General features: G+C 42.5%; 1 protein-coding gene across 1 annotated transcript in view; it reads left to right on the top strand.

Moving 5' to 3' along the window:
* The window catches only part of agbl4 (AGBL carboxypeptidase 4), a 337,579-nt gene that overhangs the window by 40,089 nt on the left and 278,662 nt on the right, over positions 1-18,828 (top strand). The window contains exon 3 of the mRNA XM_061239954.1: positions 4,278-4,402. Coding sequence (XP_061095938.1) covers positions 4,278-4,402 — 125 coding nt within the window. The remainder of the gene's footprint in view (positions 1-4,277; positions 4,403-18,828) is intronic.

The raw sequence follows: 18,828 nt of genomic DNA, 5'->3' as shown, positions 1-18,828 counted from the left end.
GAACAAATTCCACCAGGGATTCCAGTAGCTCATTGTTTTCTTTAGATGGAAATTGATGCAAGGGTATATTCTCTAGTGTGCTTGCCTCTGCTCTCAGCTCTCCTCACAAAATTTCTCAAAGGATTATTGAAAATGTTATTGGCAATGATAGTAAAAAAAAAGCCTATAGGTCACGCCTTGTGTTTTTGGTGTGTGAGTTTTATAGCCCGTTAAACAGTCCTTCAGTGGGAATGCTGATGCAGCTACCTCATCAAGCTGACTGTTGAGCACTTACTAACAGTCATCCTGCTGTGTGGAGAACTCCTGGGTGGTGCATCTGGCATAGGCACTCGTGCAGCACACAGTAAAGTGTTCAGTGTTAAATCAGCTCTGACAGAGTACATACTGCATGCTCCCTGTTGGTCTCAAATGTCAGAGTTCAATTAACACTGGGCATTTTACTGTGTAGTGATGTGCCCTATGACTTGGATCCGGACCATGCTGGTGGTAACTGTCCGTGAGTCCAGTGCAGTGATACATAATTGGTGATGACCTGCTAAGGGTTTCGGTAAGCAAGGTATCCCCTGTGTCATTGTTTTGAAGCATGTTCTCTGGTCTACAAGGAGCCTGCTTCAGCTGTGCAGGTCTCTCTGGTGAAGAGGATGGTCTGCTGGCAGAATGCAGAGTGTAAAATAGGGGTTGGCTAACACTGGCAGGGGTCGGCAACCCTAGTTGTAGAGGTAGTGGCATGCAGTCCCTCTGCTAAAATACAGGCCCTTGTGAGGCAGTTCTGCAGTGTGTGAGGACATGTGCTTCCAGGATTTCAAAAGCAGAGGCAACTGCATATCCAGTCAGCATACACGTATCTTCAGAGAAGCTAGCTGACCCATCAGTAAAGAGAGTCAAATCTGAATTGGCAAGTTGGGTGTATTGTAAATCCAGCCACGGCAATTTACACTGAGAAACAATACTTTATCGGTTATGTACACAAGCATCATCAGGTTCGATAGGTAACTGCATGAGATTAGTGGGGCTTATTGCAGGATCGTGCTTTAAAATAATATTAGGTTTAGACAGTAACATGACTTTGTGTCCTGTTCTTCAAGCTGCCGTAAGATGCTGGGTGGCAGCAGAATTTAGACGGCGAACAACTGCATGTGGTGCCAAAACAATACAACCGTGATATGACACTATGGCTGTTGATTTTTGAACCATGAGAGCCGTGGCAGCAACAGACCTCAGGCACACAGTCAAGCCTCATACAACAGGTAGTAATTGTACAGAGTAATAAGCTACGGGGCGTAACAGAGAGCTGTGTTTTTGTGCTAATACACCATTAGCAAGCCCTTGTTTTTCCAGAGACATAAAAGAAAAGGGATGGTTAGAGTCCACTAAACCCAGAGCTGGAGCAGAGGCTGGGGCAGTTTTGGGGGCACCAAAGGCTTGGTGCATTTGCAGAGTCCATATAATAGCAGAGTCAAAGTCAGTGGAGTGTAGTGTGGCATTCCGCAATGGGGCATCCATTACTAGTAGTTCGCCATGCCCAGAAATTACAGCATTTCAGTCTTAGTTTGGGGGGTGGACAGGTCAGAATAGCATTCACTCTGGAGGGAGCTAGGCATCGTTGTCTTTTTGAAAGCACATGACCCAGGCACTGCACTATAGGCAAACAGCTGTAAATGCTCAGTGGAAACCTGATCGTCTCAGAATCACGGTCTGGGGCAGAGATGCACGGCTTGAAGAAGGTGTGTTGCTCTCATTCTGGCAGGGTTGCAAAGGTGTTTACTCAATAACGCAATAACACGTGGGAATTGATGATAAACGGTAAAATTGCCCTCCAAATGTTGAGGAGAATGGGAAAAAATGAAGTTTTTCTAAAAAATTGTTTTTAAAATGCAGTTTGATGCACGGATAGTAACTCATGGCTATCAACCTGCACGCCTTTGTTTTATTTTGCTGTAACTCTGTGCAGCACGGAATGCATCATTCAAGTATTGTTGCTATGCTCATAGCTTTGGGATGATCTCATTCTGAAAAGGCTATTTGTTGGCTGTGATCTACCGACAGTAACAATCATAAGCAGCTGAAAATGTTTTATCGTTTGCTAACATTAGGTAGCTAACCTTTTTTTTTATAATGGTGAAGTATGTTTCTGGAGTTTTTCTTGTAAGGAATCGTGTTTATGCTTACTGTATATGTTTTTCAGCGGTACAAACCATAGACTTGCTGTGGTTACTGTAGAGAGGTTTCACCGCCTGCTGTGTTCGATGGCCGTTATTGGACTCTGTAAAGCGGCAATTTGCAGCTTAGTTACATTTGATAAGTGTTAACCACAGCCGTGAAACCTGGCCCCCTACTTCCCGTAAGCCGTTAGTTTTACCAAGCGTGCTTTTTCCAGCCACAGGGGTTTTCAGGAACCTAACCCCCATGGTTGGCGAGGGACTGCTGTTTGGTAATGTTTGCCAGTAACAGGATATGATCAGCATGTAGCCATATCATCATGTGATTTTTTCCTGCTGGATGGATAATGATGTGGGATTTGACTTAGGTACAGCAGTGCTGGAAACGCAGGCTGTTGCTGAAGGTGGTGTTAGTGGGCACACAGGGATATCTTCGCTCGGCCCCCAGCTGAAGATGAGTGACCCAGTACAGGGATTACTGTGCAGTAGGACAGGGTGTCTTTCTGTTGGGAGGTTACAGCATGGGCTTCTTACTGAGCCTTAATGATTCCATGGTACTTATCAGGAAGAGTAGGATGTCCCCAGATTTTTGTTTTGATAGTCTATCGAATCATCCTCAGTAAAATAGAAATCATCTCAGATGTGTCAGCTCTATATTACTGCAAACCATTATAATTATTACTTATTGTTTTTCCATATTTCATTTTAGGCCTCATACTTATTATTTAGAAATGGTGAATACGTAATTCCTAGTGAGATGTAAAATGTAAATTTTGAATCATGGAAATGGTTGAAGTAGGTTAATAGTTTGTCCTGTTGTTGTGTTAGCCTGATCCTGTTCAAACTTTAAAGAGGTTTCTTAATATTTCTTGTTAAAGTGATACTTTTAGACATTTAAAATATTTTTTAATTAAGCACCAATTAATCACTACCAGTTAATCTGTTCTGTGGTCACTGAAATTAGCTATATAGTGGATTTCAACTGAATCGAGGTTACAGTGCAAGACCCGACATATAGCACAGGTATAGTAAAGGTACAACATCTAGCCATTTCTCCAAAGTTAGAGGTTAAAACAGAAATTTGTCTTAATTAAGAAATAAAGCCATTTAGAGAGGGCAATTGCCAAGTGGGAGCTAAAGCTGGTGCTGAATTAGTGGAATGAAGATGAGGCTTAGCTCTCCTGTTATTGTTTCAAGGTGCGTGGGCACCGTCAGCCAGGAAGGAGTTAACACCGGAGGAGGAGATTTTCGGGAAGCCGGTGGATTAGCCCTTTTTGATGGCAGAAGGAGAACGATCTGCTCTGACAGTGTGCTGCTTACCCCATCTGTCAATAATTAGCTCTGTGCTACCTGGCACCTGGCGGTGGGTTCCACAGTCCTTCCACGCCACATGGGCCGGGTGGGGGAGAGGAGGGGGCTCTCCCGCTGCCTGCAGAGGGAAGCGCCGGGCTGCCTGGCCTGGCTGTCCGCGGCAGGACACCGCACTTAATTAATCTGTTTGTCTCAGGAACCTGAAGCGGCACTGGTCCCACAGTACTGCAGGAAGGCTTTCTAACGGCTGAATTTCACTGCGCTCACTTTGTGCTCATCTTGAAAAACCCTTTTGGCCACACTGCTCGGGGGGATAGGCACAGTTTGAATGGTGCGCATATTATACAGGACACCTTATTGGTCATCAGAGGAAATTTGTTGCTCTCTTGTTTGGACAACATTATTTTTTTTCCCCCAAATTTCTGTCACCAAAGTCTTCTCGGCCGTCACTGAGCTGTAGTCGAGTTTTTCCTCATATCCTCCCACCTAGTGTCGTGGCTATCCCTGAAGGGAACACCGGCATGCAGAAACAGTCAGACATCATCAGCACACTGAGTACATATTCAGTGTTACTGGAATTCAAATGAGTCATATGGTAAATACTGTGGAAACTCAGAGATATGAACCTCAAAGGTACGGTTTGGCAGGTCAAATGAACAAACATGAAACTGGAAGCAGAATACACAAGTATTATCAAGCCCCTTTTGATCACTGACTTGCTGGTTCATATCTGAGATGTAGGGTAATGAGCATACAGCACATTGCATTAGCTGACTGATTTATTGTATGTGTCTTCCCTCCTTCCAGGTAATCTTGGTCGTGTGGACTACATCAGCGAGTTTGAGTATGACCTGTTCATTAGGCCGGACACCTGTAACCCACGCTTCAGAGTATGGTTTAACTTCACTGTGGAGAACGTGCGAGAGACACAGGTGAGTCCTTATATGCACACATACTCGGAAATCTGCATACACACACATACACATACACGCATACACATGCACGCACACACACACACACGCGTGCATACACACACACAGAAATGTGCAAATAGATAAAAACAAGTGAGCATTCTGTGTATTCAGGAGGTTTTTGAGTTTGTCTTGTTTTGCTGTGCTACATATATATTTGAACTGTGTTTGTTGTACTCATGCAGTATATATGTAACTATGATGTCAACATGGAATAGTGAATAAGTACTTTGATGATTTGGGCCAGGTTCTGAAAGATTCCATTTTCTTGAGGGATCACTGCAAATACATTAACAAGGTCCACCTGGGTTGATTTTTCAATTCAGAATAAATGTTAATATCTTTATGAGGTTTCACAACTGAAACGGCAGATCAGATTACTGTGACATGAAGGCCAAGGGACTGGCAGTGGAATTTCAAAACAAGGTGGATGTGGTTCTAAAAATATTGGCAAATCATTGAGGCTCCTTGGAACACCGTTAATCCATTGTAACAAAATGGAAAAATATGGGCCAACCCAAACACTACCAAGATCAGGCCATTCTATCAAACTGAACAACAATCCAGCACTTCACACATTTGGCCTCTTAGGAAGAGTGGCTCGATAGAAAACACTTCTAAGAAAGGCCAAAATCAAGTAATGCCTGGCAGACCCTGAGAGCTGGAGAAGATTTTGTGGTCTAATGACATGAAAGTTAAGCTCTTTGGCCTGGTGCTATGTTTGCTAAAAATTAAACAGCCAAACACCCAGGAAACACCATCCCTGCTCTCAAGCATCGCAGTGGAACCATCATGCTTTTCAACTAGAGGGACTGGAAGGTCAAATACAGGTAAATCTGGAGCAGAATCTGTTTCAGTCTACAACTGATGGGTGATGATTCATATTCTAACAGGAAAATTATCCAATGCACATGGCAAAAACTACAAAGGAATGGCTTTAAAACAAGAAGGTCAGTATTCTGGAAAGATCCAGCCATCGTCACATTGAAAATTGGAGGTATGATCTGAGAATTGCTGCCACTGACATTCTCTGTCAGAGAGCCTAACTTTCCATCTAACTTGGCAGAGCTTGAGCAAATTTGCATGGAGGAATGGGGGAAAATGACTCCAGAAGATTCAGAGCTGTAATTGCTGTCAAAGGCCTATCTAGTATTGACTGTCGGGGGTTGAATACTTTTGTAAATTAGTAATGTATGTCTTTCATGTATAGAATTTAAATTCAAAATTTAAAGTCTATCAGGCCAAAGTGAGAAGATTATTATTTATTTTGGGGTGTGGATACTTTCTAAACGCACTGTATCTCCAGACATCTGACATATCTTCGAGGCTTCTTTTTATCTTTTGTCATGGCACTTGTCTATCGTCCTCTGTCTTCAAAGTGCCCAAACATAATTTTGGTATAATTTCCCCTGTTAATATCTCAATTTTGAGGCTGCTATGTGCTTTCAAAGCCCACAATATTGGTTTCTAATAAAATGTTAATGATGAAGATATGGTACAATAGAAGGTATGGTACAATACTATAGAATTCTAGAATTATTCTCCTAATAAAAATAATTGTAAAGATCCACATAAAAACACTTCAAAGGTTGTTTATTGCATTACACTTTATTCAGCATACACTTTTATTGAAAGCTACATACATAACAGTGCATATCAAGGTCATACAACAAACACTCAAACATGCCAGATAAGGTACAATTCAAATAGGATTGGTTGTAAGGCCATGATCATGTCCAGTACACAAGGTAGATATGCCTAGTCTGTGATGATGAGATATCGGCCAGCCAGGCAGATATTTTTTCATTGACCTGTGTGGCAGAGGGACGGAAAGACAGTTCAGTTCAGTATCATCAGCATAACAGTGTGAAAAACCATGTGATGCAAGTACTGTGCCAAGAGATTTTATGTAATGGGAAAACAGTAGAGGCCCCAGTACTGAGCCGTGTGGGACTAGTAGGGGATGAGGAGCAGTGACGGACCCTCTCCAGCCGACCTGGTAGGACCTATTCTATCTGCTAGATAGAATACAAACCAAGAGAGGGCAGAGAGAGATGCCAATCTCAGCCATGGTGAAAATCAGGAGTTGACCGTGTCAAATGCTGCAGACAGGTTGAGGACAGAGGAGAGGGATGAGGCAGTGGCAAGCGCCTCCGTCATGGCCAGGAGAGCATTCTCCGTCGAGTTCCCGGATCGGGAGCCGGACTGGTGAGGGTTGAGCAGATTATGCTGTTGAGGAAAACTTGGTGAAGTACAGCTCATTCCAGTGTGTTGGACAGGAAGGGAAGTAGTGATAGTGGTTGAAAGTTCATTGAAGGGGTCTATGGATGGTTTCTTCAGGAGGGGGGTAACAGCCAGTTTGAAGTCAAGCGGAACTCTGGCAAGGGAGCCATTAATAATAGAGTGCAGATAAGGAAGGAGCTCACTGGATATGGACTGGAGAACAGCTGATGGGATAGGCTCAAGTGGACAGGTTGTTGCACGATGATTTGTGACTAGTTGGAGTATGTCTATGGATTCCAGGAGGTCAGTGCAGCAGTGGGTGTGCTTTGGGGAGTAGGTTGCATCACCGGAAGAGTGAAGGAGTTCCAGATACCAGCCACCTTCCCTTCAAAGCGGGCCGAGAAGTCATCTGCAGAGAGGGGAGAGTAAGAGGGGGGAGGGGGGAGGAGGTAAGTGAAGGTGGTAGAGTTTATAGGGGTTAGACGCATATCTTCTGTCTTTCCCATTTCCCAGTCCGGCTCCCGATCCGGGAACTCGACGGAGAATGCTCTCCTGGCCATGACGGAGGCGCTTGCTACTGCCTCATCCCTCTCCTCTGTCCTCTTCCTCCTACCTCTCTGGTCACTCCTACCAGGTGACTTGGAGGGGCTCAGTCTCCGACCCTCACCCCCTACGAACTGGAGTCCCGCAGGGCTCGGTTCTTGGGCCTCTCCTCTTCTCGCTATACACCATGTCTCTTGGTTCTGTTATCTCTTCTGCTAGTTTCTGGATGTGATGCTTTGACTTATGGTAGAACCTATGCAATTGTAAGTCGCTTTGGATTAAAAGCGTCTGCCAAATGACTAAAATGTAAATGTAAATTTCATTGAGAACACAGTCGCTCGTTAGGTAAGAATACTTAGCTAAGATTTTGCTAAATAAATCATGCCTAACTACCTCAGATGTAACTGACATTACCACAGTAGTCTGCAAGCTGAAATAGTAACAAAGGCTCAGCATCATAGAGTTCAGTGGGCTAAATAAAGTTGTTGCCCAGGTTACCAAAACACCAGTGTAAGACATTGGAAACTATGAGGACCATGATCCACTGAGGTACTTAGTTGCCATCCAAGTAATTTTCATCGAAGAGCAACTGAAAAGTTTTGGAAATTACTGATTGGGCCTTTAGCATTAGAAACGCAATGGCCAGTTAATTTGACCGTTGTCACAATAAAAACATAGTCTATTAGTTTCATAACTATTGACATTGAATGCAGTGTTCACTATTTACATGTTTTAATTTATAGTGGGGCGGCACGGATGGTGCAGTGGGTAGCACTGCCGCCTCACAGCAAGGAGGTCCTGGGTTCGAATCCCCGTCGGCCGGGGCCTCTCTGTGTAGAGAGAGTGTTCCTCCCACAGTCCAAAGACATGCAGGTTAGGCTGATTGGAGAGTCTAAATTGCCCATAGGTATGAGTGTGTGAGTGAATGGTGTGTGTGCTCTGCGATGGACTGGCGACCTGTCCAGGGTGTATTCCTGCCTTTCGCCCAATGTATGCTGGGATAGGCTCCAGCCCCCCTGCGACCCTGTTCAGGATAAGCGGGTTAAGATAATGGATGGATGGATGGATGGAATTTATAGTTCTTTGCTATGTAAGGTAGTATGGAATCTTTGCGGTTTTAATGTAATTAAGGAAGTTACTGACAAGTTGCTATATTGAAACTACAAAAGGTTGCATTCCACCACGTCAAGTCGTCTCCACTGAAGTTTCATACTTGCTTGCCAGCTGCAAAGTTGGCGTAGGCACCCACTTCAGAAGAAGTAGGCTAGTTTGATGGAACCATGCTTAAATTAAGCTCTGTGGATGTTCCTGAGTAGCCACGGGGTTATCTGTGGAAATAGACGTTACTGATGAATTTTTTGCTCTTTGAAGCCACATGACGAAGGACATGTAAGGTCCGCTTTATGTGGGTGAGCTCCAGAAAATATCTAGAAAACTTTTCAGCGAAATTATCTGGATGAACAGATAGAACTCTGGGTAAGTGGAAACATGCCATAATTACATTTTTGGGTGAACTGCCCCTTTAATGAAGTTGTGTCTTTAGAACGTAACTCAAAATAATTAGTACTGTATAACTGAAGCTGAATGCAGTACTCATAGTAATAAACCTGAGTCCAACAATGTCTGTGAAAGGTCCTTTATTTATAATGGCTATTTGTGAAAAAATAGCCTGTACTGTCCATATTTCTGCCTGATGAAACCAAACATGAAATTATCCTAATTATGTTTGAGTGCACAAGCTACAGCATTTTGTGAAAAACACTAATGAGAAAAAAGCACAAATACCCTTTGCCATTTGCTAACTTACATTTGAATATTCCTTCAAATAAACCATCTAGCAGATAAAACGAAGCAAGGTTTTTAAAATTAAATTAGTGTATGTTTTCCTTGTTCATTTACGGAGAACTTTAATTCTGAGACAGAAAACAGAGACTGAGGTCACGACTGTATTACTGGTGTGCCACCACAGAATTGTTAGAAATTGCCCTCTCAATCTAGCAAGATGGCTGGTATTTTAGACGTTGAATATGAAGGATTGCAGTGCTTCAGTTGTATGTGTGTTAGCTTTTAGCAAGGATTTTTTTGAGCAGATACTGATGCTGTTTAAATGGCAGGTAATTGGCAACATGGTACCATTCGCATTGCACTTATCAAGCTGCCTTCTCCCCTGCCCTGCACAGCTTGTACATTTATGTATTAAATTGCGTTCAAAGCATCTCAGTCAGCTCTCCTGACAGATTGTTCATTTTGCTAACGTGAGCCTTTTCCTGGGCTGTCCTTCATAGGCAGTTTTTTAACAATGTGACGGAATGGAACAAAACAGACGGAATAATTGAGTTCATTCACTTCACCACTCAAAGTGAAATGAAATTCAAAAATGTTGACCCATATGGGTAAAACAGAAGAGATTCATTTCTATTTGCTTGCTTTTTCATTTTTAAAATGATTTTATGAAAAGCAGTGCATGAAATGGCGAAGCCAATGTGATGTTTCACATGTGCTCTGTTAGTAGTTTGCCTTTGTGCAGGTACTGGAATTTACTTGTGTTGTGTTATGGAGAAATAGCGGTCTGTAGATGCTGTTGGAGACTTTTGAACAGCAGCTGAATGGAAAACTTGTGCTGCCATTTCTAAAGTGCACACAGGAAATGAAGTATTGGCATTTGCAGGAGTACAAAAATGTTTTGTAAAGCTTACTAGTGCTGTGTATACACCATAAAGGGGCCCTTAAGAAAAAAGTATGCGTGTGGTCATTGTGCACCATTCCCTGCCTTTGCACAAAGATGTGTCATCTGCTCCCACGATCACGATTGGTTGACTATCGGTCACGTGCCACAGGAACAGTGCATCTGCTGGCCATCCAGGCTGCAGCCAGTGCATTCGTTTAGTTTTATTAACACCGTCTGCAGCTTTAACAGGGCCGCAATTTCACTTCAACGGACAGAGGAAAACAGGAAAAAGACAGAAAGCCATCCGCACGGTCACTGTCTGCACTCCCGCTCTGTAATGACTGCACGCAGGACTGGCTAGAGGTGGGAGGGGCGGGGGGCGGGTAAAAACAAAACAGGAAAGAGGAAAGCAAGCACGGAAAAACAAAGGAAGAATACGAGCGTGGAGGAAAGTGTGGGAGCTGTTGTTGTATGGTGCAGCCGGGCTCTATCGGACCATCTCCCTGCAGTGCTGTAGTCAGCGCTAATCAAATTTTATGGCCAAGAGATGAATGGGAGCCCTTCGCCAGGAGCCTTATCGATTGTGGGGCCAGATACAGCCCAGCATCCTGCGCCAACAGGATATTTGCTGCTGTGGCAAAAAGAGAAGGAAGAGAAAAGAGAAATACGCCCACACAAAACACACACACACACACACACACACACACTATATACACGCACCCATGCATGTGCACACACGCACTCACAGGTGGTAAAAGAGTAACATTTACACTGTCAGCTTTTGAGCTTCTGGTAGACATCTGCCCCCACCACCCTGCTCTCTTTTCCCGTAATCTTTTTTCTATCTATCCAATTTCCGTTCAAAATGAGAACTAGTGTGAATTTAATCTACTTCAGTAGGAGGAGGTGAAGGGAACTGGTGGCTGTGCCATTTGGTAAGGTGTGTGTGTCTGTGTGTATGTGTGTGTTTGTGTCTGTATGTTTTTGCATGAGTGTGTGTGTGCCTATGTGCCTGTGTGTGTGGGTGTATGTGTGTGTATGTTTTTGCATGGGTGTGTGTGTCTGTGTGTGTATGTTTGTGTTATGTATGTGTGCGTGTGTATGTGTTTGCATGTGTGTGTGTGCACGTGTGTGTCTGTCTGTGTGTTCATGTCCATGCCTGTTTGTGATGTGAGTTTGATGGGGAGGATGGTCTGTAAAATAGAAATGAAAATAAAAGAAAAATAAAGTAAGTAAATAAATAAATGCAGCTATCTGGGAGCTGCGCTATAGAGATATCAGCACAGTCACAGGGAACTCGGTTGGAGTGTTTTATCCCACTAAGCCTGCCAACTCTCAGTGGCGAACAGGGAAATTGGAAACAGTAAAAGCCCGTGATATTGGAACTGAGATGGCCATTTTGAAGGAATGTAAGCCGGTGAAACAGATTCGGATGGCCTCAATCAGCTTAGCAGCTTTGTAGAAATTGGCTGCACCATGGCGTTGTTATGATGGACGGATGTCTTTTTCTTGTCTACCCTCACCCAAAAACCAAAACTCCCCTTTCCTCTGGTGAGACGAGTGCTGGTTAATGACACGATCTGGAATGGGGATGGGGTGGACACACATCATATTCAACAGTTATCTGTATTTAAGTTGCTGTACTGCAAATATACTGCATCTGGTAAGCATTGTGACTGTATATAATAATAATAATAATAATAATAATAATAATAATAATAATATTTGATAATAATAATAATAATAATAATTACTATTATTATTATTATTGTTATTGTTAACCATCATCATACTTTTGTTGCTGTTACACAAATGTTGTTTCATATACTTTATGAATAACATAATGAAACACCAAGTAAACTACAAAATAATACTTATTCAGCCTCCATTGAGCAGTAATGATGATGATAATAATAATAATAATAGTAATAATAATGATAATAATAATAATTATTATTATTATTATAATTATTGTTATTGCTAATATTAACCATCATACTTTTGTTGTTGTTACACACATTGCTACTTTAGGAATAACATAATGAAACACCGAGTAAAACACTAAATATTCAGCCTCCATTAAGTATTTTGAAATTTTGTTCCCACAATAGTCTTCTGATGTGCCCAAGTACTCCTCTCACTATGTTAACAAAAAGTCATTTTTTCTTGAAATAAGAATTGAATAAACTATGGTTTGTTTTGCTTTTGAATTTTGCAGATACTGCACAGGATGTCATGCTGTGTGAAGAGAGCACATATTATCACATTAATGTATGGGGAGGGGGGTGCAGGGTCAGTACTATAAGCAATAAAAGAACTGCCTTTAGCTACTGAAATTCATGTGTGCTGTTTGCTAGCTATAGTACGCTGCTCATAAATCGCTCAATAAAAGCTGTGCTTCACAAATACAGAAGAATATTTATGAGGGCAATCTAAGATAATATATGATGTTGAAGAGATGCATCCCCTGAGGAAAATATTTTTATTTAAAAAAACATTTTTATTTAAAATGTGAATGTTGTAGCTCTCTTATGCCCATACCCATACCCATACACACAAACACTATTGATGAATATACTTTTAGGGGAAGCAATATTTTTCATTTGTGGATCATTATGAACTTAACATTTTGTGTTAGCTAGCTTTGCCATTTCTCTTTATTTGATTTTGAATCCATAATGCAGTTGGGTCTAGATCATGCTAACAGAAGTACAGTAGCATACCTCCAAAACTTGCAATGATAATATAATTTGTGTATGGAGCTGTTATTCTCAGCATACATACTGTTTCATGATCTTATTACATTTGTATACGTAGCTCAGTCTGTATAAACCCAGACACCGGAGATGCCTCCATAGCTGAATACCAGGCATGTCCAATCCAGTTTATTAGCCTGGACTGGTTGAAGATTGTTCCAGAAATATAGTCTGAAAGTGCATAGCTAATGCCAGAATACATGCATGTACCAGTACTTCCCACAGACATCGGTAAAAATGTTCTTTGAAATGAATAAATTGCAAAACACTGTAATAACGGTAAAGAAACATGAAGAAGAGTGTTTCACCCCCACATCCGGTATATAATCATGAGGCGTTCCATCACTTTCTGAATAGTGCGTTTTATTTGAGGAAATACGTATGTTTTACCAAGACTTTTTTTTTGCCGTAAATGTTGTTTACTCTTCGTCAAATTTTAATTCAAAATGCGTTATTGGTAGGAACTGCATTTTTTAATGGATTTTTGCCAAAGTGTACAGCAATTTGAATATGTACAGATGAAAAATCTGTGAATGCTGTGTTTTTGTCACAGGGAGTATCATTGCATTGTAATGCACACATGGGCCATTCATCACTTTCTATAAGCATGCAAAACATATACAGGTACTGCACTGCCTTCAACATCCCTTCCACACTGAAAAAGATATTCACTGTAGGGTTCAAATAGTATAATAAAGGGGCCCCTACTACACAGCTTCTTATTTGGACATATCTGAATTAAATAATACATTCACTATTATATGTATTGTATTTTATCTATATAATTTAAGGGTATTATGTTATATATGTCTAAAACTTTAATTAGAAAATTAATGTCTAGTTTTATTCTAATATGAATACTAATCTTAATATGGAAGCTCAGTGTTCTTTGGTTTGAAACTGTATAAGCAAAGGTGTTTATCCTTAACCTAGGACAACCTTTTAACAGCACATTTTGCCTAGCTGCAAATTCTCTTTGCTCAGTAGTACATAGTCCTCCCACACCACACCCCTCGAAAATGAATCGGTATCTTTCTCAGGCTTTGCGTAGGGCATTCCATCAGCAGTGTCATTTTCCTGAAACATGGTTTTAAAGTCAGCGGTGCACATATGCTGATATCCTGTTGCAGCGCGTGCAGAGAGGGAGGGAAGACAGCCCCATGGTCTTAAGTCCCTGACTTGACCGTGAGCATGGAAATGGATGTGATGCATATTGATTCTCCGCGGGGGGAATGGTAGTTACGAGAATTAGCCTTCCTGTTTTTTTTTCTCCCCTTTCCCACAAATAGAACAGAGGCCTCTCTGTTTCTCGGAAACAGGCGTCTCGTTGTGCTGCGTAATATCAGGTTCTGCCAGAGCCTCGCCCCATCCCGCCGCAAAATGCCGCTTATCGACGGCGGCGGCTTTGACCTGACACGTTTCAGACCAAGGTCCCCGGCCCGGGTTTCCGGCTGGTTAACCCCCTCTCTCTTCCCCGATGTCCTCCCGTATGGAAGGGGACAGGCAGGCGGCAGGCCCCCCGGGGTCGTCTGCGGTAACCGCGGGCGGGGTGGGGTGGCGCGTGGCGGGCGGGTGCTGGGGTGGGGCCGGGAGGGCCAGGCCTGTGGGAGGGCTTACAGCGCTGAGCCCCGGGATTACAGGCTGAGACACAGTTTATCAGGCCTGCCCACACTGGCAACCCCCACCTGGCTGCAGGTCTCATCCTCCGCTTATTCATTTCAGCAACATGGACGTGAAAAAACAGAATTACTCTGTTTCTGTTCGTTATTCTCTGTGTCATGCACAGCGCAGTTTACACGGTGGTGAATGTGATCTTCTTGGGTGGGGTTGGGGGGGGGGGTGTTAGGGGGGTGGTGATTTTTTGTGCTTCTGCCATCCCTGGCTGCTAAAAAACTGAAAGTGCCTTAATGTGGAGGATCAGAGAGAGCACGGTTTGAGAACACGTGTGTGGGAATGTGAAGGTTGCGGGTTCAAACCTGTGTTAGTGTGCCCCCGAGAACCGTATTGTTTCATAGTCATGATACTCTGCATGACCTTGGCTTCCTTTGGGAAGTGTGCAGTATGAATCAAATCCGTTTTATTTTCAGTCTGATTAATTGTTATTCGCTCGTAGTTCAAGTCTTATTTTATCTCATAGTGCTGCAGATAAAGTAATGACTAATTTGACAGTTGAACATTTTATTACTTCCATCATCGCTAAATACACAGTAAAAATGTATTTGCATTGGATAATTACATTTATTTTTCCATTTTTAGAATGATGCCATTACCGCCTTTTATTTAAAATATTTGTTTTATATTGTTTCATGTTCAGAGCTGTACAATTACAAGCAACCAGGGCTCTTTATCCAAAGCAGTAGAAGCTTATACGGCCTATTTTAAAACCGGAAAGGCAATAGGGACACATTAAGGGACTCTCACTTAGTCTTTGTTGTGTTGCCCTGCTATCTGCAGTTAACCTTGGTCTCAGCAATTACTGTAAGGGGTATGTGACTTATTAGGGTTTTGTCTTTACTCTCAATTCCCCGATCTAAATTATAAGAGAGGATTTAGTTGTTTTTTTTTTACCCGTTTCAGTTTTTTTGGTTCATCAGTTATCATTTGCACTCGGTGGAAATGCAGGCGGTGATGATATGAGGAACACGGTCAGATTCAGAAAGTTGTCCCGCACAACAGCAAGGAACGATGACACCCATGTGGCAGCATGTCTCAAACAACAGATCAGCACACCCAAATCCAATTGGGCATGCATTGCGAGGGGGGAAACATGTCAGGTTTTAGATATTTGTATGTTTGTGCTTTGACGCTGCGGCAGCGCTGGGCCCGGCGTGCACGCAGAGACAGTGCGCGGAACGGCTGGGGCCATGTGCAACCCTCTGCATCTGCATGAAATTATAAGTGCAGAGGCAGGACATGGATCATCCTTTACAGAGCGTAATGAATACAGATTGCGCACCGGATAGAGATGCTCTGCAATCTGCTGTGCCGCAAATGAAACAACTGCTGCTCTAATCAAATAGTCTTTTCATGCCAGCGCAGCCTTAAGTTGGGCTAAATTCAATTCCACATTCTGGGACATAAATGTCGTAATTAGGCTATTGTTTAAAAAGTAGGCCCGCGCTGGCTTTTCGCTGTGTACGATCAGCCTCTCTCCTGCTTGTAGTAACCCCTTGATTACCAGGTTTATTTATTTTTATATTTATTTTTGACAAGTGAGCCCAACAGAAGCTCAACAGAACCGCTGAGCTGCAGACAGATTCATTACGCCAACAAGTGGCCAGGGAGCAGACATTTTGTTGTATTTATTAAGCAGCAAGGAGCTTCTGAACAACGCTGTGGTGCCACTCCACCGCTGCTTTTGTTTCTGTTTACGTGGTTAATTTAATCAGCAACGTCCTTCTCTCTCCACTGTTTGCTCATTGGATCTAATTGCTCTGCAAATTGTTCTCTTGATGCTATATCTGTGTTTATTTTCCAGTGGGGGTGGGGGGGTGATTGTAATTAAGAAAAGTACTGCGATGCTACAATGTGCTTTTTTCAGACTTCTTAGTTTCTTAGAATGATGCTGTTCAAATGTTGGAATGACGGCATTTGAGTGTCACCCACTCACTTTAGACGGTTCATTCATGCACGCTAACTTTCTCTATGTTTTCCTGTTTTGTTGAGTTAAATATGTTCTTGATAGAAATCCTTGCAAGTGTGGCTTCTGTTTTGCTTGAAACATGGCTAATTGAACGGTAATGGAACACACTGTGTTGCTCAGTTTGTTGTACTTAAAACAGGCCCGCCATTTGTCACTTCTGTGCGGCAAGGTAGGCATTGTCAACATATGGTGTTGTGATGACAATAATCAATTTTCTTGAGGATTGAATAGTGAGCTTCGTTGCGCATTTCCCTTATTTTCTAAAGAAACGAGCAGAACGAGAATGTAATGGTATAATTAATGTTTCAGCCACACACTCAGAGCCATTTTGAGAGTGAGATTCAATTGCTGTATATTAAACTGGGATAGAGGGCCTCTGGGGAAGATTACAAATGATAAATAAATTCTCACAATTACATGCAAGTCTTAATGTACCCTGATTGCAAATTCAGGAAACTGAGATTTTTTCTAAGCCCAGGCAGAAGTTGTGGTATTTTGAAACGTGTTCCTGAACCCTCCGAGCATTTGCATTTTCATTCTGTTCAGTAACGTTTACTTATTACTCTAAGATTGTTTCTGAATCTCTAATTCCCACGGCATCTAGCTATATTGAATGCTATTTGCTTTGTATTATTTGATACAGCGGGCTTCAGTGAGAGTAGCTGTCAATCTGTGTTGGCGACTAATGTTGTTAACTAAAGGCAATATTGCTGTTATCACTGTACGCTGTCATAAGCGTTCGGCATTTCGACTGCTAAGATGCGGGGGATTGTGGGATTGGAAGGCAGACACCTGACAAAGCTCAGGGCCCTTTAGCTGAAAACCCAGGGCTTCGGTTACTATGAAAACATCTCATCCTGGAGGACCTGTGCAATAATTTTTGTTACCTTCGTTTTCGCAGCTGTCCTTTGTTCCTCTGCAGTTCGCCAGCTGCATGGCTGGTGGCTAAAACTGCATTATTTATCCCATTGTGTGGAGTGCAAATTATCTTTATATTGTACAAATGTTTCATAAACAGCTTCCATTCTACTGAGACAGGCTGTGTATGTCTCTTCACTGAAATTGCTCTACACTATAAAGAAAGGATGCTTTGGGAACCATCACTATCTGAATGCCTTGGAGAAACTGGGTAGGTGCACTTCATCTGAGAAAATTACCTTTTCTTATGGAGAAAAATGACAACGGCAACGTATATTTAGCTATATTTTCAAAATGAGCAGTTTGATTATATACTTGTTGAATGCATAGCATCACTGTTAGTTATGGTGTGCTATTGTCCAGTCCTTTGTTATATTGGAGTTTGTGCAGTAATGTGATAGTTCAGTCAAAACTGTTTTTGCATCTGTCTGGAAAAAGGAATATTTAAGCAGTGGCCACACACAGAGACAAATGAAGTGTATGGAAATTGCAGTTTTGTTACTCCCAGTTTTGTAGCCATCTGCAGTGTGTGGGGCTTTCAATAAAGTGCCAACATCACTTGTTGGGTATACACATACTACAAATGTGAAAATGGTTAGCTACTTGTTATTCAGCACACACTGTATTTACTGTGAAAGTTATATTTTCATTTATGTTACCTTCTGCTAATTGTATAACAACCAGCTATTTAGCTTGATTGACAGTATTATTTAACAAGTACTAACATTATACAAGCTGAACGACTTTGTAAATGACAAGGACCACCTGTGTCTATTTGAATAGTGGACAGTTAGTATATATGCTGGGTTATGTCAGAAGTTCAGTTTCTTTAAGACATTGGCATACAGTACAGTGAAACCTTCATGAGAATATAGACAAAGCAGCCCTTTACTCTCGTTGACACCCATCAGTATATGACCACCGTTATGAAAAGCATCAGCTTAATCTGGTTGCTGATGGATACAAAATTATAGTGTGGTGTATACAGCCCTGTAGACACCCAGAATGTGAAAAACTTCCAGCCTGATAAGCGGTTCCTCCGGGCTGTGCTTTTGGGCTGCCGAGGGGCGGTGTGCTGCGGTTTGATATGGCATAATGTGATGCCATGGCCTTGGAGGTGAGGCATGTGACAGACAGGCAGGTTTATGGGGAGCGGGGAGATGGGGTGCTGCTCCATGCAGGATTTTATCTCCCTGCAGCACCTTGGGGTCGGTGCTGCCTGAACTCTGCGGCTCTATAAATCAGAGCCGGGGCCTTGACAGTGTGTATTCTGCCTGTCATGGCTGCAGGTAGATCCAGGCAGGCAGGATGTCAATGAAACAAAGCAGCACTTATTCACGCTGTGGCGATTCAGTGCAGCCTGGCCGCCCTGGGGATTTCTCATCCGCGCCTTTTTCCCTCCCCCCTCATCCTCCCGTAAGGTGCCTTGACCATATCCCACAGTGCATGAATTTTTCATGGCTTTGCATACCCATGACTGACTCCTCTGCAGGAAACACACCCACACACATGCGCACACACGCACACCCACACCCACACACACACACACACACACACACACACAGACATTTACACACACACAGACATTTACACACACACACACACATTCACGCACACACACACATTTACACACACA

The sequence above is a fragment of the Conger conger genome, chromosome 4 (assembly GCF_963514075.1).
Source record: "Conger conger chromosome 4, fConCon1.1, whole genome shotgun sequence".
NCBI lineage: Eukaryota > Metazoa > Chordata > Actinopteri > Anguilliformes > Congridae > Conger > Conger conger.
The sequence above is the reverse complement of the archived record's forward strand: the minus strand, read 5'-3'. Positions and strand labels throughout refer to the sequence as shown.